We start from the raw sequence: 26,810 nt of genomic DNA, 5'->3' as shown, positions 1-26,810 counted from the left end.
TTTAGCTGCTTTATAGCACTTCGCCTGGTCTGAGGTGGCGAAGGCAACTCTGGCGAAAGCAGTAACTTTCAGTAAAATCAGCATTTTAGTGAATTTGCAGAGTAACGTCCATTCACCATAGTGAAAAGTCGTCTGGTGATAGAGTGCTAATGACCGCTATCGGCGATCTGTCTCACTAGTGAATTGGTGCCTGCATCTGTTAGTAAATTGGCGATGTCCCTGCGGGTGACAACGCTGCTGAAAAGTCGCTATCGTTAGCCACTTTGCTCTTTAGTAAATCTGCCCCACGACTTGATTGAGCAAGAGAGTTTTTTTCAGTATGGGGATCCATGTTTTAAAAGAGAGGGGAAGATTGCAGTTGAGAAAAAAAAATTGAATACAGAGTTTACATTTTTAATTAAACAGGGGATGAGATTGAGGAGAAATTTTGAAAGAATAGGGTCAAGAGGACAATGATTTTTTTCCTGCAATTTTGCAGTAATTTTATTTTCAAAACCTCAAAAGTCCATGTTGCATTTCATTTTATATTGGTGCTAATGAAAACATTACTTAAAAAAATATAAAGAAACCAGTATTGAAACTTAATTTTTGGTCCCAGAGAAGAATTAGCACAAAAAATATATTTCTACAAGTAAAAATCTAAGGTACCCAATGCAGAATAACATATACTGTACCAATATATTTAAATGTATTCAGTAGCAGAATATACATTCCCAATAAAAATATATATTTCCAGAGTATACAAGACATGCTTACCACATGCAATATGGTCAGACAGTTCTGTATTTTTTTTATATGAAGTTGGTGGATTAATACGTATTTTTCCCTTTTCCCTGTCCCAAAGTAAAAACCTGGAATGCTCTCTGAACTATGATATATCTGCCCACAGAACAAAAGCTTTGTTCCTTGCTTGACACTTGACTAGCTTAAATGCTTTTCACCCGCAAATGGATTTTATTCCATAGGTTGTAAATATACTGTAAGTATTTTACAGTTTGTTTTTTAGTTTTTCAGGATAGTCCAAAAAGTCTCTTCATATGCTGCATTTCTTCCTTTCTGCTTCAAAGCCTGGCTTTATCTTTTATGTGGATTTGATTTTCAAGTCCAGCATAAAAAGAAAGATTAGATTTTGCTCACTTTATCCCCCAAAACAAAATTAGCTATACTGCTGTTCTGCACTGATGTATATATATTTTAAGAAAAAAACTAAATTGACAGACATCTTAAATAATGTTATATACTGTAAGTTATTGAAACTCTAATTTAAATGTAGAGTTCTGTGTTTTAATTTAGCAGAATGTAGGAATAATAACAGTTTACAGTAAAATTGTCAATTTGAGGTTGAGGTGTGTGTGTGTATGGGACTGATGAATAATTTCAATAAATTCAATCCCCTAAATTTTGGCTGCTAAAGGGCACCTTAGTTTATACAGGGAGTAATGCTGCTTTTCCTGGGTAAAACAATGATCCCCAGATAACATAGTTATCCATGAGGTGAAATTGTGCTATGATATATACAGTATTGATAAGCCATGCTGCTCTAAGGGCCTTTTGCCAGAGACTCCTAAGTGAAAGGGAACCAGTGTGGAGCCAATGTTGGCAAGCAGACAGCTATCTCATGTCATAGGTCTCTTTAGTAGACATAGTTAGGCTCAGCTTTTGAATGTTATAATAAATGTTGGGGTTGGATCCATAATGGCATTGTTGCCTAGAAAGGCAACCAGTGTGCAGGTTTTAGGAAGGAAGTGAGAGAACTCTGGGAGAAATGATTTTTCCCCCTCTGAGGTAAATTGGAGAGGCTTATAGACTTACAGTATAAGGTTGCACTTGATGGTGTCTTTTTTTAACCTTACCTACTTTGTTACTATGTCTCTACTATGTTACTCTACTAATAACACTGGCCCAGTTATAACAAATCGCATTTACCACTACTGTTTATAATATAAGTTAAATCATTGTGGAAAATGTGATTGTGTATTTTTTTTTTATCACAAGCATATCAGATGTAGTTTTGTTTCTCAGTTTCTGTTGACTCTGTAATTATCATCAGCCAAGGATTTCTACATTTAATTCATTTTTATTGCTTACTGACCCATTCCTCCTGATGTGTATATCTTTGCCTACTTACTTCCTAATTGCTGCACCTCTCTTGCTTAGTTTTTTGTTGTCTAGACTGTGTCAATCTACAGTTAAAAAATGCAAAAAAAGGCAACAGTATAGTTAACTGAAAATCAAATAAGTGCTTATTACTTGAGAAAAGAGTAGATGTACTAAAAGGCACACATATTTCAGAACTTTCCTAAATCCAGGTAACGTGATAAATATAAACATATTTAATTGCCCTGAATGGTGGCTTTTTTGTCTTGGAAACTTTTTTGTTGTCACGAATCCATTCCTGGTGAAAAAAGTAGTGATGAGCAAATTTTTTCAGCAGGCATGGATTGGTGCCAACATTTGGCATTCAACATTTTTCCATCTGCTGATTCTTTAGCAAAATTTAATGCATTTGGAGTGAGAAAAAACTTGAGGAAAAAATGCCCATTTACTTCAATGCATTTGAAGTGAGAAAAAAAAGTTGTGCATAAAATGTTTTAGCCTATTGACTTCAATGCATTTCATACATTTTTCTCGTTTTCATGAAATTTTCAGCAGTTTTGTGATTTTTTTTGGGGAAGCAAAACGGGACGATTAGCTCATCACTAGTGGCAAGTTTAAAGTAGAGGCTGTAGGCAAGGAATGATGTGAATAAATAACGATATCAATATATAGCACTGTGTAATATATACACTCAAACATTATAGTGTCATAAACTGTAACTAGTAGTTATATTTAATTCAAGTGCAAAGACAAATTACGTGCAGATAGAAAAGAAAGGCTGTTCAATTAACCTTTCCTGTTGATTGCTGACCAATGTGTGTATCAGTGGAAAAAAGAATTATGTAATTCTTAGCAGGTCATTTTTTTTAACTTTGATTTGATGTTATTTTGAGGATTTAGTCAATTAGTGGGAAAAGCCAAATCATACAAATGTGCCATTGATTGGATTAGATGGGACACATATTGGCAGCGGACCATATCCATGCCTCTATGCATGCTTTGGTCAATGGGATTTTTCACCCAGTGTAATCAACTTTGATCACTGATGTCACTGATGAAATATCTGTCAGGATGACAATCTTTTTTGGTCCTGCAAATGAGATGATTGCCTGTCAATTCAGGCAAAAGAGCCTGACTTAGCAAATAATGGCAAGATCTACTGTCCATGAAAATTCTATTTATAATTGTACTCTTGCTTCATATTACTCATACACAGACTTTATGTTTGTGTGTCTTAGCTTCATTTTTAAGTAAATATCCTGCTCTACTGAAATTATTCAGGATTAAAGAAGAAAAAATACAGTTTGCAGGTGTTACATCCTATCTGCAAGTAGACTAAAACAGGTTAGGATTATAAATCTCATACCACCTATGAATTATGCCAAGGGAAAAACCTAACAAAGAAACAAACACAATGTAAAACTTTTCTAAGGCAGGATTATAATTAAACAGGGTGTATATCCATTGATAAGCAGGGAGACCTAGGAACCCTCTGTGGAAAAATCTTTTATGGTGACCCTGGCAAAAGGATGGCAGACTCCCACCTTAAATTATAGTTTTAATTTATAGATGATGGTGTTTCTCTCCATTATACTGATCTAATGGGAAACCTAATATTTATATATGTGGTGTCATCAAGAGCTATGCAATAAGGATTGCTACTATGATTAAAATACAAACACACTGTAGAAATAACAGTAAACTCTATTTAAGAAAAAAAATGAAAACAGGCATCCAATACAATAGTACAAACCCTTCAATATAAGGAGCTCAGATGGCTACCAATATGACTTCCTAAAAGCTCTTTATTACCTAGAGTTGTATTAAAGTCCCCAAACAAACTCTCCCTTTAGGAAAAAAAAAGCTGCTTCCACATAGCAGATACACTCACAGACCCACCTTTGAAGGGTCCTCAAACTTACTTTTATTTCTGCCAGTTAGTTATGCAAGATCCACTTGTATGGGAAGGTTGCAAGAATAATAGATCTTTCCTTATGTTATGGGTAAATACAGATTATCTGACTATTCATGACTTGTGAGTGATTAAATTACACAAGTTGGCCTGCATCATGTATACTACTACTAACCATAGCAGAGAGATATTCCAAGGACATGATCAGATATGACGAGATATCAGAAAAGTTAACCATGTCATCTTTGAGTCATCTCAAATTCTGAACACATCGTATTGAGCAAGCTGTACCTCACCTTTAGCATATTAAGTTTGGATCAAAAAAAGCTAATCATTTAGAAATGTTAAATTGCAAATCATATTAAGCTAATACTGGGGCATGACTATCTTATGCCTTTATGATTCTTCTTATTTTTATTAATTAATACAAAGTCATTCTTTAATTTTGGTGAAGAAATAGGCCATTTTAGAGTTCCAGGACCTTTGTACCATATTAAGGTATCTCTGATTCTCCTGGATTGCAGCAGACCTTTTTAAAGAAAAGGTACAGAATACCAAAGGAATATATTTAGTATTTAAATGCTAAAACACTTTTATAATGCCATGTTTTAAAGTGCAAGGAACCAAAGGGCATTTAAGTCTACAGTGGAGGAAGCTAAAAAACAAATCCTGAAAGAAGGAATATGAGGATTTGAATTCCTATTCCTATTAACCTCTATTTCCTTTGTTTAATAAAATTGAGTATTTGGGGACTTGCCCAGTCTGAAACAGCTGTTTCATTATTAATTGTGTTCTTGTTATGAAAATTGAAAATGATTTACTGTGACATTATGCAGCTCACTGAAAGAATTTACAAATGTTCACTGAACAACTGACAAAACTCAACTTGACTTGAGCTTAAATTAGTCTCCAACATTATCTGCTGGAAAAAACATCCTGCTCATATTTTTTTTTCGTATTTAAATTTATATGTGAATGATATTCTCTCTTACTATGAGAAAACTGGCATACAATGCACAAATGTAGTCATTAATCGGTCACTACAGTTGAGATGTGTTGTGTGCATGAGTATACAGTAAATAGTAAAAGTCAAACTATTTCCCCAAAGAACTGTTTTAAATATATGTATTGGATGCTTGGAAAATTATTTGCTGACTTGTCTTGTATAAATTTTTTTCCGATTGGTGTTATTTATCAGTACAAATCCATTTATTAGAAATTAAATAGGAAAGAAATCTAGATTGGGGAATTTTATCAAATGTCATTTTATTAAAGGAGGTTACCATAATAACTCCATGTAGACACATAACATAAAATATTTCTTCATTGGAGGATAAGTCAAGATAATGTAATATGTTTGCAAACGAGTATAATAGTGCTTGCTTGGACCCACCTACCACACTTAATGCCTTTTAGGCAAACTTTCTATAATGTATCCTAAATACACATATATTTATTCATTAATATAAATAAAGAAAATATAGGAACAAATAATAAATATGAAACATGAGAATTTGGTGCCAAATCATATGGTGTAACACCAGAGTGAAATTATGCTGGTGCCATTTTTATTGTGGCGCACGATAAAAATTGTTTGATCGATCGATTAAAATCCTTCGAATCGTTCGATTTGAATGATTTCATTGTTCGATCGAATGATTTTTATTCGATCGAAGCTTTTGCGCTAAATCCTTCTAATTCGATATTCAAATTCGAAGGATTTTTACTTTGAGGGTCGAATTCGAGGGGTTTTTATCCCTCGAAATCCGACCCTTGATAAATCTGCCCCATAGAGTACACAGAATTTTCAACCTTATTCAATAAAAGTCATGGCTTCATAGTTTGTATATGAAAGTAATCCAATAAGGATTCCAAAAGGGATTTCCTCCACAGCACTTATAGGGTTATCACTATTAGCTTGTGAAAATATTTAATTATGTGCACATCGCAATGCCTCATTTAAAAAAACAAACAAACATGTATGTATGCTTACCTTTCTACACTTGGTTATTCAACACTAGTGATGGGCGAATTTATTCGCCAGGTGTGAATTTGCGGTGAATTTGTGCATTTCACCACTGGCATAAAAATGCGATGCTGTCATCAATCAACGGAAGACCATTGACTTTAATGCGCTTCAAATGTCACCGTCAGAATTCACGTTTCGCTATTTTTTCACCCGTTTCATGAATTTCACGGGAAATCCGTGAATTTTGTGGCTAAACGAAACGCAATGAATTTGCCCATCACTATTCAAAACCAAATTATTTATAGCTATTTTTTTAACAAAAGAGATGTCAGTGGTGGGATGCCTTTTCTACCAATTCTGCATAAATAAACTTCACAAGTTAAATATGATTCCACACAGAGCCCCAAATGTACAATTCGCTATTGCCTTTTTTTTTTGTATAGTTACTACTGACAAGCAATAATTTAAACAGAGATTTTAAGATGTGTAAATTCATTTATGAGGATATTTCTATTGCACGATAACCTGAGCAGATTTTATTAAAGAAGGCACTATGCCATGATCATTAACTGTGAAGCTGGATTGTTTAACAAAAATCAAAATGTACATAAATATTCCCTTTTAATGTGATCCCAGAGCACCTTATGTCCATTAGATGTTTTACCTTACATTAAAATGGATGGTAAGATTGATTCACTTTCATGTAAAATCAAATATTCCCTATGAAAGTGTTACATTGTACTTAAAACGATGATCAACTTGCAGTACTTAAATCAATTAGAATTAATTACCATAATAGGCCATAAGTGGGGATGATAGAAATATTTCTCCTTGTTTTATGAGAAAAGCCCACAGACTATAATGGATAGTTTAAAAATGTTGCATGGTTCAAAAATTGTTGCTCAGAAAACACTCATTGATTTCAATGCGTTGGGTGAATTTTTTGCCATGGTGACTTTTTAAAGAGCAAAGTACACTGGAGTCTATCATAGACACATTTTTTGTGGTAACTTTTTCCAAACAGAATACACTGGAGTCCGTGAGCATTTTTTTTACTGTAATGTTTTTTTTCATGGGGTATATATTTATATGCATGTTGTCACAGCATTTTTTTTCCATGAAAATTTACACAATTTTTGAGAAAATATTTGTTGATGGCAAAATGTGAAATTTTGCTGCAAAATACCTGGTGAAAGATTGCTCATCACTACTTTTTAAAATTTAAGTTAACTTTAGAGGGCAGATTTATCAAGGGTTGAATTTTGAGTTTATGGGAGTTTCTAAAAACGTGAAATTTGAAAAAAATTAAATTTTTTATATCTGGGTGAATAGGTTCAAGCTGCAAATTCGTATTGAATTCGTACAAATTCTATTTGAATTCTTTCACCAAAAAAAAAAAAGTTTCAAAAGTCCACCAAAGACTCCATATTAATTGTAGGAGTTCTGCTATAGGCTAAACCACCAATTTGGCAGGTTTTTGGCAGGTTTGGCACCAATTTGGCAGTCGAATTTGAATACTTAAAGGGACAGTACATAATACATTTCAAAATTAAAATTTTACATTTTTTAAACTAAAATCAAATTTGGACTATTACCTAGTAAAATTACACCAAAATAAACTTGAAATTCTAATTTAAAAATTCAAATTTTCAATTTGACCCATGATAAATCTGCCCCTAAGTCACTTTGGTACTTTAAAGAAGGAATGGTAGAGAATGTGTATAGACTTTCAAGAGGGAAAGCTACAATAAATGGTGATGAGGCTACAATAAAAGCAGTGAGGAATTTTGACTGCATCATATTTTAGAAAATTTGACTTAGCAGTCAGAGATTAACATTCTAGATTTACCATCATAAAACTAAAAAGTGTTGATGCCTGAGCATAGTATTTAATATATTTTGAAGTTTTGAGGGAAATATAAATTTATCTAAATAAATTTATTTATCTACTTATATGAAACATTGTGGGAGAATCTTATTTAACACTGACTTCTTCATTCCAGTCTTGAGAATCGTATTATTTTTCAATTTTAAATCAGTAATAACATTGATTACTGCCTGCATTCGACAGCACTGTATTCAAGAGTTGGGGGGTGAATGGGGAAACTTGCAGGATAATTACAGGGCCTTGTAATTATGATTGGAAAAGAGCTTGTTACAACTGATAGGAACAGTATTTTTTAACCTGATTTTACATTTTCCTGGATTTTACACCAATTTTGTCTGGTCTCCTGAAAAATGTAAAATGGGGGTTCTACTGTATAATTCATTCTATTATTTTACCGTTTATGCTTAAACTATAGTTGATCTGTGTCCAGGCCTACAGATATTTGTTTTCATCTGACCAGTAAATGCTACCTGTTAATTCATTGCTAGAAAAGTAGCAAACGTAATGTCATTTATTACATTGCCCCCTTTATTTGGTATTCCTTCTTATCCCTGGGATGATAGTTCACTATATTCTGTCTGGCTGATGAAATAGCGATCATTGTAAAAAAAGCCAGTATTATTTCTTAAAACCATATCTTGCTATAGAAACAAGTCCTTAAAACAGAAGTAATCTTTTTAAAATTATTTCACCAAATCATCAAACGTTCCTACATTAACTTTTACTTATTACCTTTTTTTCAATCTGTAAATCTGATATGCTTCTACCACTATATGGCAAGAATCAAATCAGAAATACTTAACATACTCTAATAATGCTGAGGGAACCCTTGGGTAATCTTTAAACTATGACTTCTCTTCATGTTATCTTGAAATCCTTATTGCGCCAAGATTCAATTGCATCCTCTTCAGTTTACTTCATAGCAATGATTGGCACTAGCAGAACTTATTTCAGAAATTCAGAAATAAAAAGATGAAAAGAATACAGAAATGTTAAAATAATCTACAAACAACTATAATTTAAATACAAATGGTAACAGTTATACAACACAACTAACAATTATTTTTTCCTTGCTTGCTTAGATCAGGTGGACCAAAACTGCAGGAAGTGCATCTGATAGATTTCAAGACTCCAGTGTTTTCAATGAAACTTTAAGGATTGAAAATATTCAGAGACATCAAGGAGGCCGTTACTACTGTAAAGCAGAGAATGGATTAGGTTCTCCTGCAATAAAGTCAATACGAGTTGATGTGTACTGTAAGTAAAAAGCACTAACCCTTTTGTATTATTATATATAAAAATAATGTACCAGGTTATGTTGCAAAGAAGATTATTAAGTAATAATACTGTATAAAAAAACAAAAGATAAGACTAATAAGATAAAAACGTACAAACTCAAATAATGACTTCAAGTCAAGTATTTATTATTGTAAAAAAACTCAGATGTAAAACTTCGCCATCTAAAAGCTAGCAAGGTCATATATAAGTTAGTGGAAGTTGTCCTAAACTATTTATTCAATTCCAGTTTTTTTGAGTTTGTAAAATCAAAATTCAAGATATGCAAGGTTTTTCAATTATTTTATTGAGTTTTTTTTAAAATATTTTGATGTATAAATTCTATTTTAAAAACACAATTTAAAATTCTAAATTGTATTTAAATTTGAAAAAAACCTCTAACTCTGAATTTTGATTAATAAGGGACTTAATTTCTTTAAGACTTTTGGTATTATTTAGTTTACAACTAGGCTCTTGGTATCCAATGAATAATACATTTAAGAATAGGGATGGGCGAATTTGACCTGTTTCATTTCGCCAAAAATTCGCCGCCGGCGACATTTCCCATTAAAGTTGACGCGGGTCTTTTTTTTTTTTGACACACGCCGCCATACAAGTCTATGGGCGTTATTTCCGGGGCGAAATAAGGTGAAAAAAATTCACCCATCCCTATTTAAGAATCAATATACTCGTTTACACATTTAAAAAGTTGTTAGAAGATTGGAATATACCACCATAGGAAAGGTGAAGGCCCTCCCTTATCCCACTAAAATGAAATAAAATTGTGGTATTTCTATATTTCTTTAAAAATCCCAGATTAAGGGCACAAATTACTAAGGTTGAAATTCGAATTTTTGAGTTGGGATTTTTAGTAAAAACTTAATTTTGAGTTATAAATTCCCAAGCTTGAATTCAAATTCGAATGTAAGATTTATTACAGTCATACCCTTCAAAAATTCAAAACCTGCCGAGTTCATATAGAAGTCAATGGCAGCGCTCCCTTGAACTATATGAAGATTTAATAATAGGGATGAGCTAAATTTTTGCCAAGTTTTGCTCCAAAAATAATGACTCATAGACCCCCATGGAAAAAAAATCTGCATAAAAAAAAGGAAAGTGCAAAAGTCACGTTTTTTTCGGAGGAAAACTCTATTCGAATTTGATTCAAATTCAATTAGAATTTTCAGGGTCAGCATAGTTTGATCAAATTTTAGATGTTCAAATTTTTAAATAACATACCATTCAAATTGTGATTAAAATCAAATTTATTATAGTTCACATTACTCTAAAATTCGACCTACCCCTTAACTGTAAAAATGACAAAACCTCTAATTCAAAATTCGCCAAGTACAAGTTGTCTAAGTCTTATAGAAGTCAATGGGAGTTGCGCCAAAAGTTTTGGACCACTTTTAATCAATTCAAACGTTTAGAGGTTTTAAAACATTTTAGAGAATATTGAAACAGTGCTTCATTATATTGTGTCTTGCCATATTCAGTTGCCTTTCATGCATTAATTGTAAAAGTGGCATTTTCAAGGACCCAGTTTTTGTAAATATAGGTCATCTATTTAACTGATAATTTGATTGGCAGCTTCATTTAAAACTGAAATGAGCAAAGCATTTTTTTCTAGTTTTACAAAGCTCTGAATATATTTCATAGGCCTAATTGCATTTCAGGAATGAGTGTTTGATTTTAAAAATCTCATGGATATGTAAATGGCAGATACTGAAATTTTTTCCCAGCAAATATGTAATTTCTCTAGGGGGATTGCACTACGAGGTTCATCTGGTTTAATGTAAAATTACTTTTTGAAGGTGAAAAGTCAGTTTTCACAATAAAACCCTTTAAACATAAGCCAGTATGGTGACTATCCATGAGAGTAAAACACATGTACCAACCATTTGATGCTGAAAAAATACACAGACAAAACACAAATATCAAGTTAGTATTATTATGTTTCTATTTCATGCTTGTGTCTACTTATTTTAGATTTCAAATGTAACTCAGAAGTGGCATAATAATGTTTTCATTGTCATTCACAAAATACCAGCTCACAACTTTACATTTTTGACAAATGTAAACTTTACAAACTCTGCATTTGTATTGAAACATCCTTTGTGATTGTGGTTGGATGGTTGACATGAATCCATACCTTCTCGCCTGCTAATTTTCTAAGTTGGGACCCAGAGTTCCACTCATACATGATTCTGGTTGTAAAGGGTTACAGTGTGCACAATGTGATCTTTTTATCAGGATATGCTAAACCAGCCACTCTACCACAATTCCATTTCCCAACTGTACTACTCTTAAAACTCCAAATCCATGTTACTGCTCTTCCCCTTCACAGTCTCCACTTCCATTTTACATAAGCCTAACCCAAATGCTCATGTCTCTCTTGTCATTCTTCTTTGGCACCATGCTACTACTTTTGCCTCCAGCCAAATTAAATCAGGAATTGCTTATTACATGTACAGAATATTATATATTTATATATATAATATTTGTCATCCATTTTAATTGCTATCATACCAACATGCATTTGTTTCTATTGATGTGAATGGATGTCCATGTTGAGAAACCTTAGCTTTAGTTTTTTTAAAAAAAAATATGGCATACTGTACCAAAGAGTTGTGACACGGACAAGTTATCAAAGCACCCTGGTATACGCTGTGATCCATTTTTCTTAATGAATAAAATATTTTATTGAATAAGATACTTTATTATAGGATACTAACAGAAATGAGCTTACATTGCACATGTTTAATCTTTTTGAGTGATCCAAACACTGTGGCGTAACTTCGAATGATAAGAAAATTAAACCCCATTGAACACTTCTGATGAAACTAATGATGAGGCATATTTGCATATTTGTTTGGGGTTCAGTAGAAAAGCTTTCCAGATGTCCTTGCTTGGAATGCAATTTATGTACTGATCTCCTTGTCTCTACTGCATAGAGTAGGATTCCTCCTCTTGTATTACAGATTTTTTTCTCTTTTTAAAACTTCAAAAACAGCTGGATAATCTGGCCAGTGGTCTCATTTCTTCGACCTGTATGTTTGTAACTTCAAATATAAACTTAACTGCTTTGCATAAATGTAAATCTTGGCTTCCTATTTAGGTTCGTTTTTGCACAGATATTTTTGAATACAGTATACAGAAAACTGATTTCTCTCTATGAAGTATTAAAATAATTTTGCCTCGTTATGCTTTGTTGCCACTTAAATTTATGCAGAACATAAAGTAAATTGAACTAATTTGAACTGTCAGCTTAGCTGGTGTAAGAATAAATATATAGGATGGTTATTTAATCTAATGGAGCCACATTTAAAAGGACACCCTGTAAAATGTACGCACTTCTCTACTTTCCCCCCAAAATGTCATTTTATGGCCAGTGTACATTAACCAAATCATAACATCACAACAAGTATGTACTATATCTGCTCCTTGTGTGTCTCTAGGGACAAGAGGCAAAGTGTAGCATCATAGTAAGTAGGTATGGGGCAACAGGTATGTGCTGTACAACCAACCCGCTCATCTGTTATTGTGAATGTTATTTACAATGGTAGTTTCAGGATTAACTACTGGCAATTGGAAATATTTTTACAAGTAACAGTGTTTTTATATTTTTATGTTCCTCTTCAAAGTTACACTTGTGCTAATTCTTTTCATTTAAACTCTGAAAGTTATATGAAGAAACTGATGCACACTATATTTAGAACTGATTTCTCTGGATAAATATGGGCAATTGTAGGAAGTATTTGACACTCTTGCTGAATGCAGCAATCAAGTCTCTTTTCATCTCTTGAACTTATTCACTTTAGGTAGAAAAAAAATAACCACATGAAACAGCACCACAATCTGCCCTCAGATATTTTTGTGATGTATTAAGCAAAAGATTTAAATGTGTCCATTTACTCTACAGTTTCCTTATGCGTAACTGGGCTGTTCTAATCAAACTTAAGGAGACTTTTCTTTCCCTGAACAAAACCATCTTGATGGAAAATTTACAAAATCATCATTATTTAATATATTATGAGAAAAATGACCAAATCAAGAAGCTTATTGTTCCATTTCAGCAAACTGGCAAACAGTCTCTGGCAAACAGTTTTTATCAAATTGTTACACACTAATAAATGTCCACATTTTCAGTCTAAAAAATAAGTAAGTAAGGGTAGGACTCCACGAACGATTTTGTCGCGATCCAACATGCATGCGACAAAAATAAGGTAAGAGATAGAATTGTCGCATGGTGTCGCAGCATTGATCTGACACGATACGACTGTCGGATGCAGATGCTGCACGCTGCATCTGCATCCGACAGTCGCATCGGATCAATGCTGCGACACCATGCGACAATTCTATCTCTTACCTTATTTTTGTCGCAGCGAGTCGGATCGCGACAAAATCGTCCGTGGAGTCCTACCCTTAGACAAGATCAAACTTGGTGTAGCAAATAAAGAGCAGAGATTTGATATGCATTTATTGCATTCTTAGCACAAAAGTAAAGACAACAGGGGCAGATTTAATGACCTTCACCAGCAAACAGCTGATAAAAAAAAAGTGAGTTCCTGATCTCGTGATTGCTCTGGCTTGTTGTTGAATAACATATTTTAAGGGTTTTTTTTTTTTATGGGTTTTTGACAAAATTAAGATACTTATTTTTTTAATTCCAGCATGCCAGAGCAATCTATTACTCAAAATTAGGATCTTAGACTTTTTCTTTTTTTTTGTTAATCTGTTTTCTGACCAAAGGTGATCAAAGGTAAGTTTGCCCCTAAGTCATCACAATCGCTGAACAAAACTGCAAATATCATTTCATTTACATTTGGAAATTTATCTGAAAGTTTTGCCTATCTTTGACTTATGTAAAGTGACAGAAAACATAGTTATTCTAAGTTAAATTATTTTGCCTGTATAGAGTTAACAGTTTATCCATAACAGTATCTGTTAATGGGGTTCATTTATTAACGCATTGCAGTTCTGAAAAAGTCGCACAGGTTAAACTTTTGTCAAGCGTATGCAATATTTCATAATGTAGCATCTTAAAGTGCAATTGACATGCTACTTTGGGCTGCGTTGCAGGAAACCGTGAATTTTCCTTAGCAAGACCTGTAATAAATTATGAGCACATACTAGTGGTACATGCCATGACCGCGCATTTGAAAAAAGTACTCCACAAATTACCAGTCATAAAACTATCAATGCAGCTATGTAGACGCACACTTCTTCGCATGTCAGCGCAAATTGTTAAACTCCTGCAATACTTGTACACTGAAGCCAATACCACAGCCATACCCCCAAGAAAGATGTAATTGTTTGCAACATAACTTTCTGATATTTGCGTCATGTACATAAACAGAACCTTCGCAAAAACAATCTTTTAAAGCCTACGTAACAGAAATGTATCTGCATTTGCACACAAAATGGCACATACAATTTGTTGCGCCAGATGTGCTGCATTATGTTAATAAATGCTTACCTATCATATGCCTATAGCAATACACACACAAACATCTATATATATATATATATATATATATATATATATATATATATATATATATATATATATATATATATATATATATATATATATTTCCTTTGTGCAGCGCAAAATGATTCGCACAGTGAATATATTTGCCCAGGCATGGTTATATTTATAAAGCTGGATACGAAAGGTGTATTTAAAGTGCAAAACAGAATTGCACATTTTTTTTGTCCATAAAAGCTATTAAATATGGCAAAATTTGAATATTTATGCACACTCCTCCTAAGGACAAATTTTAACTTCATATAAGATCCATCACAACTCACAAGGAAAACAGATATACACCTCAGACAAAAAATAATTCAACACATTTTTGTGATAACTGTGATATACAGTACATGGAACCAAACTCTTCATCTGTCTCTAAACAACATTTGCTGAAGTCCAGCAAGAGGTGAATGCCACGTGTTCCCAACAAAGACTTAGGCAAAAATTAGTGTGTGTGTGACAGAATCACTTACACTCATAAATCAACTATCAAGTGACTCCAAGATGTCAATAGGACCAGTCCTTGGATCAACTTGCAAGTACTATGAACTATCTTCCATAACCTTGTATTCCCTCAATTGCTAGAATGGCACCCACAGCCACTTCTCAGCTCTTCTAATCAGAATGGATGAACTCCTGTCAGCTGGAACTATTAAGTTACTGCTAAATAAAACATTAGAGAGATTATTATATGATCCCCTTATATATTTTACATAGTTATCATGCCACCCCTTAAGCTCCTCTTGTCCAGCGTTAACAACCCCAACTTGGTCAGTCTTTCCCCATAGCTGATTTTTCAATACAATTTACCAGATTAGCTGCTCTTCTCTGGAACCTTTCCAATTTAGTAATGTAGAGTGTGAGCACTGGGGACCAAAACTGTAAGGCATATTCTAGATGGGGCCTATACAGTGGAAGAATCCCCTCCTCCCACAATCTATGCCCCTTTTAATACAGCTCAAGACCTTATTTGCCCTTGATGCTGCTGACTGCCATTGCTTGCTACAGCCAAGTTTAATATCTACAAGGACTCCAAGGTCCTTTTCCATTATGGATTTGCCAAGTGTTTAATAAATCGGAAAACTCAGAAGTTTAAAAAAAAACTTAAATAGCGGTAAAATGTCAAATTTATTAAATCAAATAAAAAAAGAATAGAATAGCTGCTTGCTATTACTCCAAATAAATATTTAATAAAAAAAAACGTGCTAATAATCTGATCAGCCATTTTAAATTGATTAATTTTCTTAAGATGATACAAATAGTAATTGTTTGTTTTTTAAACGGGCAAGGCATATACAATAATAAAAAACAGTTTACTTTAAAGAAACATTGGTGACACCATATATTTATTTTTCTTACAAATTATTTAAGGTTCCTAAGATGTATATAAAATACTGTATATTTGCAAAACAGAGGACAAAGGAAAATGTGGGTTTGCTATATATTAATGTGGCACACATTACACAAAGACTGAATTACTTTTATTTTATAGTCAAACTTGTAAAATTTCTCACTTGTGCATGAGGATGGGGGTACAGCATGCATTCGCCAATGTATAGGTTATGTTGCTCTCCGCATGTTTATACTGGCCTCACTAATGTCCTATTCAATTATCCTGCATGTTTGCATAACAACTCTCGGACTACAAAGTGATGTTGAAAGTGTTTACTTATACAAATAGTGTGAAACTGTAAATACAAATACATAGTAATTACTAATTAGCATTTGAAGAAATAACAGCAGTATTATGAACATGGCTATCTACTATAACCAGTAGTGATGGGCGAATTTGGGGCGTTTTGATTCGCCGAAAACTTTGTGAATTTCCTGTGAAATTCGCGAAACGACGAAAAATTTGTGAAACGGCTCCTGCGTCTCGTTTTTGAAGCGGCCTCCTTTTTTTGGATGTCAGCATCTGTTTATTCGGACACCGGTGCACATTCGCCGGCGAAAATTCACCGAAGTCTAAAAAAATGGACGCCGGCGTCAATTTTTTTCCGACGTTCGCAACTTTATTTGCCCATCACTAATAAGCAGCATTTTACAAGCTGGATGTGCAATAAAACCCTTAAAAATTAACATAGATGTAACATTATAATTTCCTCGTCAAGCATTAAAAGATGTATAACTTACAAGGGAACAGATAACTTACAAGGAATGCCTTCAATGGAGTAATGGAAGCTTAAAGACTATAAAGGTCTTCAGATTAAGCCCTTTAACTGCCAATGCTGGCATTACTTTCTTATACTCTCCCTTCCTGTTACACTGATTTCCTGTCTGATGCAAAAGCTGAGCTAGTAATTGCAGGTCGGGAACACCAAACAGGTAAATTATAAATGGCAGGGCCAGAACAATGTTATCTCCAATGTTATTGAATCACTGCACATTTATGGGCCAATTTATAAAGCAATGCTTACCACAGTGTTTAAAAATACCAGTGCTTTTATATTTTACAATTTCTTTTCTATGCTGGAATGACTCATTTCAGTGTGGAAAAGATTTGACCAACATCTCAATGCTTGTTTGCAATTTGCACCAGGGTTAATGCTACTGAGGTCTTATGCCATAAAATAAAATGGTGTTTAATTGCTTTTAGCAGCTGAGAACATTCTGCCTGACTGACACATTTGTGGTATTGATACATGTGTTAATTCATTAAACACTTTCCTTACTCTCAGGGAAATATATCATAATGTACGTACAGTAAAAAAAATTTTTATGTACGTAAAAACATTACACAGCATTTGTGAACACAGTGCACTTTGGATCAAAACTCACATTTTTTAAATCCACAATACTATATTTTTTCCAAAAATTCTAGGGGGTTATTTACTAAACTCCAAATGCAAAAATCATGAAAAGATCGTGTATTTTTAAAAAATTACAAATTTTTTCGGAATTCATTAAAACCCGAGGATAGAAAAGTCTGAATCTGAAAATTTTTTTGATGTGCGATGGGTTTCGGGCAATACCCCAAAGTTCGTGAAAATCTGGTGAAAAGTCTGAAAAAATTGGTGAAAATCGGATTTTTTCCCGCAAAGCAAATTTTCGGGAAAATGTAATAATAAATAAGCGCAAAAAACCCCATTCGGATTTCATCTGAGTTTTTAGCAGAAAATGTTGAGATAAATTCAAACTTTGATAAATAACCCCCTAGTGTAATAATGAGTATTGGCCAAGTAGTGCCCACCACAACACATGAACAGTATTTGCCAAAATGCATGTAAGTTTCAATATATATTCTCTTTTCTACATTCCATTTTGTAATTTTGCTGCATCAATACATCTGTTTACACAATCTACTAAGGGACCCTGAAATTACTATCACAATGGCTTCCCTTCCATCAGTGTGTGCCATTGTGCTCAGTTTGTCAGAGCAGGGCTGCAGAGGCATGAGACAAGGAACTTATCTACAAAGCCCTCAAATTTAAAGAAAACCGTAATCAAGGTATCTAATATAGGGAGGCAGTATATAATATATATATATATATATATAGGCGAAAAATCTATTTGAATCTTGAAAAAAATTAACTATTCAAATATCAAATTTATCATGTACTATCATGTAAAATTTAGACTTCGACCATTCACCATCTAAAACCTGACAAATTTCTGTTATACCATATGGGGGACCTCCTAGAAACTATTTGGAGTCATTTGGTGGACTTTGAGAAATCAAAGTTTTTTTTGAAAATACTTTGTATCGAATTCGATCAAACACGATCTTATTTCGATTCGAATGATTTGAATACAGAAAAACTTCACATTTTTTTATATATTTCGGTTAGTCTTTATTTCTTCGATTTTCGAAGTTATGGGAGTTCAAAAAAACTTTGACCCTTGATAAATCTGTCCCTATGTGTGTGTGTGTGTATGTATATATCTATATATATATATATATATATATATATATATACCGGATTTTTTTCAAAGATGGGTGCGTTGGTCAAGGTTTCTGGTACATAGTAGTAAATGGACCCGCACTCCAATGTTTTCGTGAAAAAAAGTGATAAATTTTATTCATTGGCTATGCATCTGTGAATAAAATTTTTCACTTTTTTTCACAAAAACATTAGAGTGCGAGTCCATTTACTACTACAATATAGATAGATATATATATATATATATATATATATATATATATATATATATTATATGAGTACCTGTGATAAATCGTATAATTTAAAAAATAACAACTATAGATACATTTAAAAAAGAACTTGATCTGCAGCATGAATATAAATTATTGGAGACAGAAATAATGTAGCTTAAATTGAAATATATTTCCGAGACTGTTGCTACTGAAGGCTTTACTTGGCAGCTCTTTAATTGGTTCTGTTCTGTATTATCTGAAAAACAATTATATATAAATAAAAACATTTTGAGCAGCTGTCAAGGAAATATTGACTAGCAGGACATTTAATTAAGGTGCCCTAAAGTGATTTTAAATCAAGAATATGAACAATGAGCAGTGTCAGAGGATTTCAAAAGATAAAGCACTTTACATAATAAACATAAAGTAATTAGCAGTATTTGAAAACATTGATTTTACTGTATAAAAGGGAAGATTTTCTCATATTTACCATGATCTTTAGTTCCTGGACCAGCTCCATGTGTCATGCTCATTGAGGATAGCCCCACCCCCAGTCCCATCAGAAGAACCATCCCAAATTGTTTAAAAGTCTAATCACAACCCCACTACTGGCAGTATTCGTAACACACTTGGGGTTAATTTAACTAAGCAGCAAAAATTCGCCAGCGACAGCCTTGCACCCATCACAACATCGATTACACAAAAAATATTTTTTAGGACTTTTGCAGCCTATCACCCTGAAAAAAGGACAAGACGCCAGCGTTTTTTGAACTTAGAAGTTTTTCCACTCAGAAAATATGATGTAAGTAACTGAAGATTGAGGAAGATCTATGCACTCCATTGCACTTAGCCTGGTTTGAGGTGGCAAAGGCAAGTCTGGTGAAAGAGATAACGTTCAGTAAAATCCACATTTTTGTGAATTTGCGGAGTAACGTCCATTTGCCAGAGCGAAAAGTTGCCTGACGATAGAGTGTGAATCACCACTAGCGTCTATTTCTTTCGCTAGTGAAGTGACGCCTGCGCCCGTTAGTGAATCAAAGTCCCTGCGGGCGGTAATGCTGGGGAATCATCAACAGCTGGCGAATCGCCGCCAGCTTTAGTCACTTCGCCCTTTAGTAAATCTGCCCCATACTGTTTGTCAAGGAAAGGATGCAAGTATGATACAGTCTTTCCTTTTCCCCTTGCTCCTAGTCAGTAATCATAGAGATATAGGAAGCTACTCTTGCCACAATGGATGGGTACTAGGCTTTGACAAATCCTGTAATGAATGCCATAACATTGCAGGAACCCACAATCATGCAACTTCTTTGGAAGTATAACTTCCACAATTGAACATAACAAACCCCAAACATTTGTCTATTGTCTATTGGCTTCTTTTATGTAATCTGTGGTGTCCACAGCACCCCCTTTATCAGCTCGTTTATGGATGTGGATTCTCTGTATACCAACATCCCACATGAAGATGGTATTACAGATGACATACTTATCATATGGACAGCATCAGAAAAATAACTATTGACATTCCACCAAAGATTTAACCAATTCCACCCCACCATCAACCTTACCCTTAACCACTCTTACTCACACATCAACTTCTTGGATACAACCATCTACATCAAAAATTGAACCATACAAACATCCCTATACCAAAAAACAACAGGCTGTCCTGCATATCATCCTCATCACATAAAAATCAATTGTGTTTAGCCAGGCTCTGAGATACAACCAGATTTGCTCAAACCTTGATGACAGAAATAAACATCTCTATGCCTTAAGGAAAACTTTTGTTAATCAGGGACACCATCCGCAGGTTATTGATGATCAAATCCACAGAGCAACTCAAATACCTAGAGACACACTCTTGGATTACAAAGAAAAGACAGAAAACAACAGGGTACCTATTGTAGTTACCTACAACCCACAACTGAACATTATTAAAAAAATAGCCAGAGACCTGCAACCCATGCTCCATACAGATATGGATATTCGCCCATCACTAATGATTAACTTCCTCTATTCAAATATGCTCTTATAGGCAGAGTGTCTGAGGTGTCAGCTATTTTGAGTATCTGCCCACTATTACTACTACAACCTACTAGCCTACCAGGGAAAGTTTCAGGAACCCCTTTCTTGGGAATCATTTTGACGCCGGGGGTCAATTTTTTTTATGCCGGCATCCGTTTTTTGACGCCGCACAAATTCGCTGTAGATTTGCGCCTGGCGAATAAATTCGTCCATCACTATTGATCATCCCACACAACATGAACCCTTTCAACAAAAGCAAAGCCTAGAACCAAACTTACAACAACACAAACTGCTTAGCCAGGGTAAATAGGACTATCCAAACAATGTTCAAAAATTTACAAGCTTTTGCTAAGTTCAGAGAGGTCATTCGAGTTCATTTGAGGAAAAAAAAAAAACTCTATCACGCGACCTTTGATAAATATGCCCCAAAGTCAATATAAGTCCTATTTATTTGACCCATATTAAGCCTAGGCATGTTGTTCCTTTAATAAAAAGTTTAAAAGCATTACAAGGCCTGTTACCACATTGTAAAAAGAAGTAGGTAGAAAGAGAAAAGTACAGATCTTTGGAATAAGTTATATGTAATTAAGTTGAAAAAACTGGAATGCAACCAAATCTAATAAAACTGATATAAAGCTGAAATAATATACTCATTTGTTCTATCCCAACCCAAGTGACCAACCTGCAAAAAGTGGTTAATTTCAAAACTTTATTAGAGTTCACAAAGGAACAAAATACATTAATTAAATTAGTAGCATAAAGCACTTGCTAATGGCAATTTAAAACAATAATTAAAAATATTTTATGTATGGCCTTAAATGCTGGCAGCTAAAAAATATGAATACGCTCCCAATCTATTTGCTATTTTATGTTATATCAAGTTATATGAAGCTATATGAAAAACACCTTTTTTAATTAATGAAAACACATTCAGAGGGGAAATATGGCGGTATTGGTGTTGCTGAACCACGGCTGAATGAGTCACATGATTGGGCAGTTAATAATATTAGTGGCTTTACTTTAGGGGTATTTATTTATTAAAGTCTGAATGCTAAAAACCTGAAAAATCTGAGTTTTTTGAATATACCATCCAAATTTTTAGTGGGGAAAAAAACTAAAGTTTTTTTTGGCTTTATTATACCCCGAGGATGGAAAAAGTCTGCATCCAAAAATCTGGCATTTCAGACCTTCCAAGGTTGTAAATAAGTCAATGGGAGAAGTCCCGAATATGTTCTGATCAGCTCTGGGTTTTGCGCAAAAATCTGAATATTTTGTGGTTTTTGGGCAAAAATCAAAAAAATTGTTTTTGGGTGGAAAATCTGAAAAATTCAGATGATTTTCACACTTAGGGGCCGATTCACTAAGCTCGAGTGAAGGATTCGAATGAAAAATACTTCGAATTTCGAAGTATTTTTTGGGTACTTCGACCATCGAATGGGCTACTTCGACCTTCGACTACGACCTTCGACTTCGATTCGAACGTTTCGAACGAAAAATCGTTCGACTATTCGACCATTCGATAGTCGAAGTACTTTCCCTTTAAAAAAAACTTCGACCCCCTACTTCGGCAGATAAAACCTACCGAAGTCAATGTTAGCCTATGGGGAAGGTCCCCATAGGCTTGCTAAACTTTTTTTGATCGAAGGATTTTCCTTCGATCGTTGGATTAAAATCCTAAGGATTTAATCGTTTGATCGAACGAAAAATCCTTCGATCGATCGAACGAACGTTTAGCGCTAAATCCTTCGACTTCGATATTTGAAGTCGAAGGATTTCAATTCGAGGGTCGAATTTCGAAGTATTTTTTACTTTGAAATTCGACCCTTAGTGAATCTGCCCCTTAATTTTTTTTGTGGATTTTCCCGACCTGACAATTTTTTGAGAAAATGTAATGATAAATAAGGGGAAATTACCCGTGTGGATTTGGTCGGAGTATATTTCAATAAAACAATGAGATAAATCCGGACTTTGATTAATAACCCCCTTAGTGTTTGGTGCAAAAAACAAATATACACTTCAGAAAAGCAAGTTTTAGCTCCTTGTGGACTACCTTTCAGAGCATAGATGGGGGTATTATGTTTTTTGCTAAGAACACAGAACAGAAATGGTTATCGTTTAAAATATCATAAATCATTACTGTTCTCAATTTATTCACTTAAAGGAACAGTTCAGTGTAAAAATAAAAACTAAGAAAATAGAAAATGTATCTAATATAGTTTGTTAACAAAATATCTATAAAGAGTCACCAGGAGAAGTCTAACAGAACAGAACACTGCTTTTCAGTTCTATAACTCTGAATTAGCCAGTCAGTGACTTTAAGGGGGGCTAAATGGGACATAACCCCCATGTGGGCCCCCTCATCTCTGAATGGTTACTGCCTGGTTACCAATCAGTGGAAAACAAGAGAGCTGCAAAGCAGGAAGTAGTGTTCTGTTCTGTGGGGACAGAAACTATATTTAATGAATATAAACACTATAATAAATGTTGTAACACAGAAATCTGGAAGGCAAAGATAGAAAATGAGGAGCGAATTGCGGCAGACGCTAAGTCTAAACCGAAAATGTTTTTTAATTATATTTATAGTAAAAATATGTAGGTTGAGAGTGTGGCTCCTTTAAATAATGCTACCAACATGGTTGTAACAGATACGGAAAAGGAAAATGTGCTAAATCAAGGCCAGATGAAATACACCCTCGGGTACTAAGAGAGCTTAGTTCAGTTTTAGACCAGTCTCTATTTCTGATTTCTCAGACTCTCTTTCATCTGGTATGGTACCTATGGATTGGAGGAAAGCTGATGTAATTCCTATATTTAAAAAGGGGTTAAGATCTCAACCGGGCAATTATAGACCAGAAAGTTTGACATCTGTGGTAGGCAAATTATTTAAAGGCTTTTTAAGCGATCACATTCAAAAATTTGTCCTGGTGAATGGCATGATGAGCAGTAATCAGCATGGCTTTATGAAGGATAGGTCTTGTCAGACAAACTTGATTGCTTTTTATGATGAGATTATTTCCCCCCCTCTGAGGCAAATTGAAGAGGCTTTAAATGGGTTTTTTTCCTTCCTCTGGATCAATTAGCAGTTATGTAGGTTATACTGACTAGTTACTATGCATTTTTAAATTGTTTTCTTATAACATAAGTTTATCTGGCATGGTTTCCAGACAAAGTCAAAGCTATAGAAAATATGTTTTATAGTTAAAGAACTTAACCTTAACCAATACATCAGCAGAATAATACTATTATAGTAAAAATGTATCTTCTTGTATTTATCTTCAACAAAGGAAATGGTTCCACATAGTTGTCATGGAAACAGAAAAAATTATAAAAGGATAACAGTGTGGTTGGTATAGCCTTGACTCCCCTCTCATGCCACTATTGTATGCTTAAAAGGCAAGATATCAATAGTTGTTTTATGAATTGAGCTTATAAGGAAAAAAATGAACACAAGATTATGGCTGAAATATCCTCAAACATATATGCTAATTTGTCTTTTTTTAAGATTCCTGAGCAAGAAACAAACAAAAAAGCTCAAAACCATGCAGAGTTACATTGCGTTATTGCAGGCTGCATGGGCAGAGGGTACAATTTTGGCACAAACTTTTCCAGCAAAGCACATTAAAAACATTATTCTCTCAATGGCAAAGCAGTATAGGATATAGGACAGCTATATCCATAAATAAAAGATCATTTATATCCTAATAATTTTACCAAATTGTTATATATATATATATATATATATATATATATATATATATATATATATATATATATATATATATATATATATATATATATATATATATATATATATATATATATATATAGTGTAATATTAAGGGGCCTATTATTAAACCTCAAATTTTTATGGTCAAGATTTTACAGGGGAAAAACTTGAATTTTTAGAGGAATTTTTAGAGGAATTTTTAGAGGAATTTTTAGAGATTTACTATGCTCCGAAGCTTCTAAAAAATAAAATCTGAAAACCTGTAAAAATAATGTAGACATCAATGGTAGATAATTAGTGATGAGCAACATTTTTCACCAAGTTTTGCCACTAAAATGATGCCCATAGACTATAATGGGTAAAAAAAATTGTTGCATGCCATATAAAAATTTGTCGCCCATAGACTTTAATGCATTTTGACTAATTTCGCTGTTTCGCTAATTTTCAGCGAAACAGATCAGATTAGACCATCACTACATATGATCCCTTTAACAAATAGAACAAGTTTTATACTTTCAGGATTCTCAAATATTTTCTGATTGTTTGCTCTGGTTTTCATTCGATAATCTGATCATTGAGTTTTCGGGCGACAATTAAAAAAGTTGCAGAACTCGAATTGATGCTCGATTTTGTTGCGACTTTTTGTCGCACTGAGTTTTTTATTGTTAAATTATTGGTAAATTAAGGGGAATCATGTGTGGGGGTTTGGGATTCGAGCATTTTTGTAAATAACCCCCTATTGCCCTTATAACCACATAATTTAAGACACCATTTGTGATGTGTCTCACTAATCACCTGACAGGAAATAATGCAGGATGAAGTGTGAAAAAAAATCTGTCCATTCATTGGCTGATGTGTCTTTGGCTTGTGTGTGAGCACAGTGCTTCATATTAGCTAGCAGGTTGACTTTAGTAGTTAGCTTTTCTATATGGGGTTACCAATGGAAAATATTACTAGAAAAGTACATTTTTGTGAAAAGCTTTTATTTATATGACTCAATGCTTTACATCAGGACTGTTCAGGGGTATATTTTCCCTTTAATGTCCCCCTAGGTATTAAACATATAGGCATGTTATTCTAGGACATTCCTTCAAAAGTCATTATGAAACAACGTTTGACATTTGCTCACTGTGAAAAAACCTCCAACACAATGCCAGAGTAGGCAGAAAAATGTCTTAGAAAGTGTGGACAAATGTAAAGTCATGTATCCAGGCAACACTGTGAGCTAATTATAGTTTGAAAGGCATCACTATGCTAATCAGTAACGAAGAGAATAATGGGAAAACAGTTGATAAACTTGGTTGCATGCAGGGTAAAAGGCATTATACGTATGTAGAAACTGTAGAATAGCTCTTCTTGGGCTCAAGATATAACAGTGAAAGAGGCAGCTTAGAGAGGAGAAAGTAATCAGTAAGCAAACGGCTAAAATTAAAATGTGCCCTTTGTACTCTTTAGAAGAAGTGTGATAAATTCTTTAAATTCTGTTTATAATATTTTTTAGTGAATGAATACGGATGCGTGATTTAAATCATAAATCATAGATAAAAATAAAGGTTACTTGGTAGCTTCTAATATATTACAACTTTTACTGTTGGGATGTTTATATATATTATTTGAATTCTTGAATTAAGGCATGTAGGAAACATTTTGATCTATGAGTAACTTCTTTCTTTTTCATTATCTTGTCTTTATTTTTTTATTTCACGAACCTCTTCTTTTTATTCATTTTTATTTTTTTTAATTCGGAAACCAACTTTTAACGGATTTTCAAGATACTCTTGTCCCTTGAAAAAGCTAGTTTAGAATGTTAGTTTAGAAGGTTGGCTCCAAGGTGAGAACCTTGCCTTAGGTGGAAGTGAGCAGGCAGTTACCAGGGCTGACAAAAAGCCTGTTTATAAACTGGAATTGGAAGACATGTAATGGCTTATCAGAAAAAGGGACAATCATTCAAATTACAGGAAGCATCTATTCAGTATTAAAGGAGAAGGAAGGGTTAAAACTAGGTAAGCCTTATCAGAAAGGTCCACCTAAATATACCAGTAAACCTTGAGTAGTGCAGCTCTGAGTCCTCTGTCAAAAGAAACACAGCATTTCTTTCCTTCTATTGTGTACTCATGGGCTTCTGTATCAGACTTCCTGCCTTCAGCTTAAACCTCCTTGCCCCGGGCGTGAGCATGCTCAGTTTGCTCCTCTTCCCCCCCCCTTCTCTACTTTAATCTGAGCCTAGAGCTATAAGTGAGCAGGGAGAGACTCAGGAAGGTAGTGATGTCACACCAAGCTAATACTGC

At 33.9% G+C, this 26,810-nt stretch overlaps 1 protein-coding gene across 2 annotated transcripts in view; it reads left to right on the top strand.

Annotated features, from left to right (window-relative positions):
* Positions 1-26,810, top strand: part of mdga2.S (MAM domain containing glycosylphosphatidylinositol anchor 2 S homeolog) — a 326,548-nt gene that overhangs the window by 150,566 nt on the left and 149,172 nt on the right. For both annotated transcript variants that reach the window (XM_041574780.1, XM_041574779.1), the window contains exon 3: positions 8,949-9,123. In XM_041574780.1, the coding sequence (XP_041430714.1) occupies positions 8,949-9,123 (175 nt within the window). The remainder of the gene's footprint in view (positions 1-8,948; positions 9,124-26,810) is intronic.

Source organism: Xenopus laevis, chromosome 8S (assembly GCF_017654675.1).
Source record: "Xenopus laevis strain J_2021 chromosome 8S, Xenopus_laevis_v10.1, whole genome shotgun sequence".
NCBI lineage: Eukaryota > Metazoa > Chordata > Amphibia > Anura > Pipidae > Xenopus > Xenopus laevis.
This window is presented reverse-complemented; position numbering and strand designations above follow the sequence as displayed.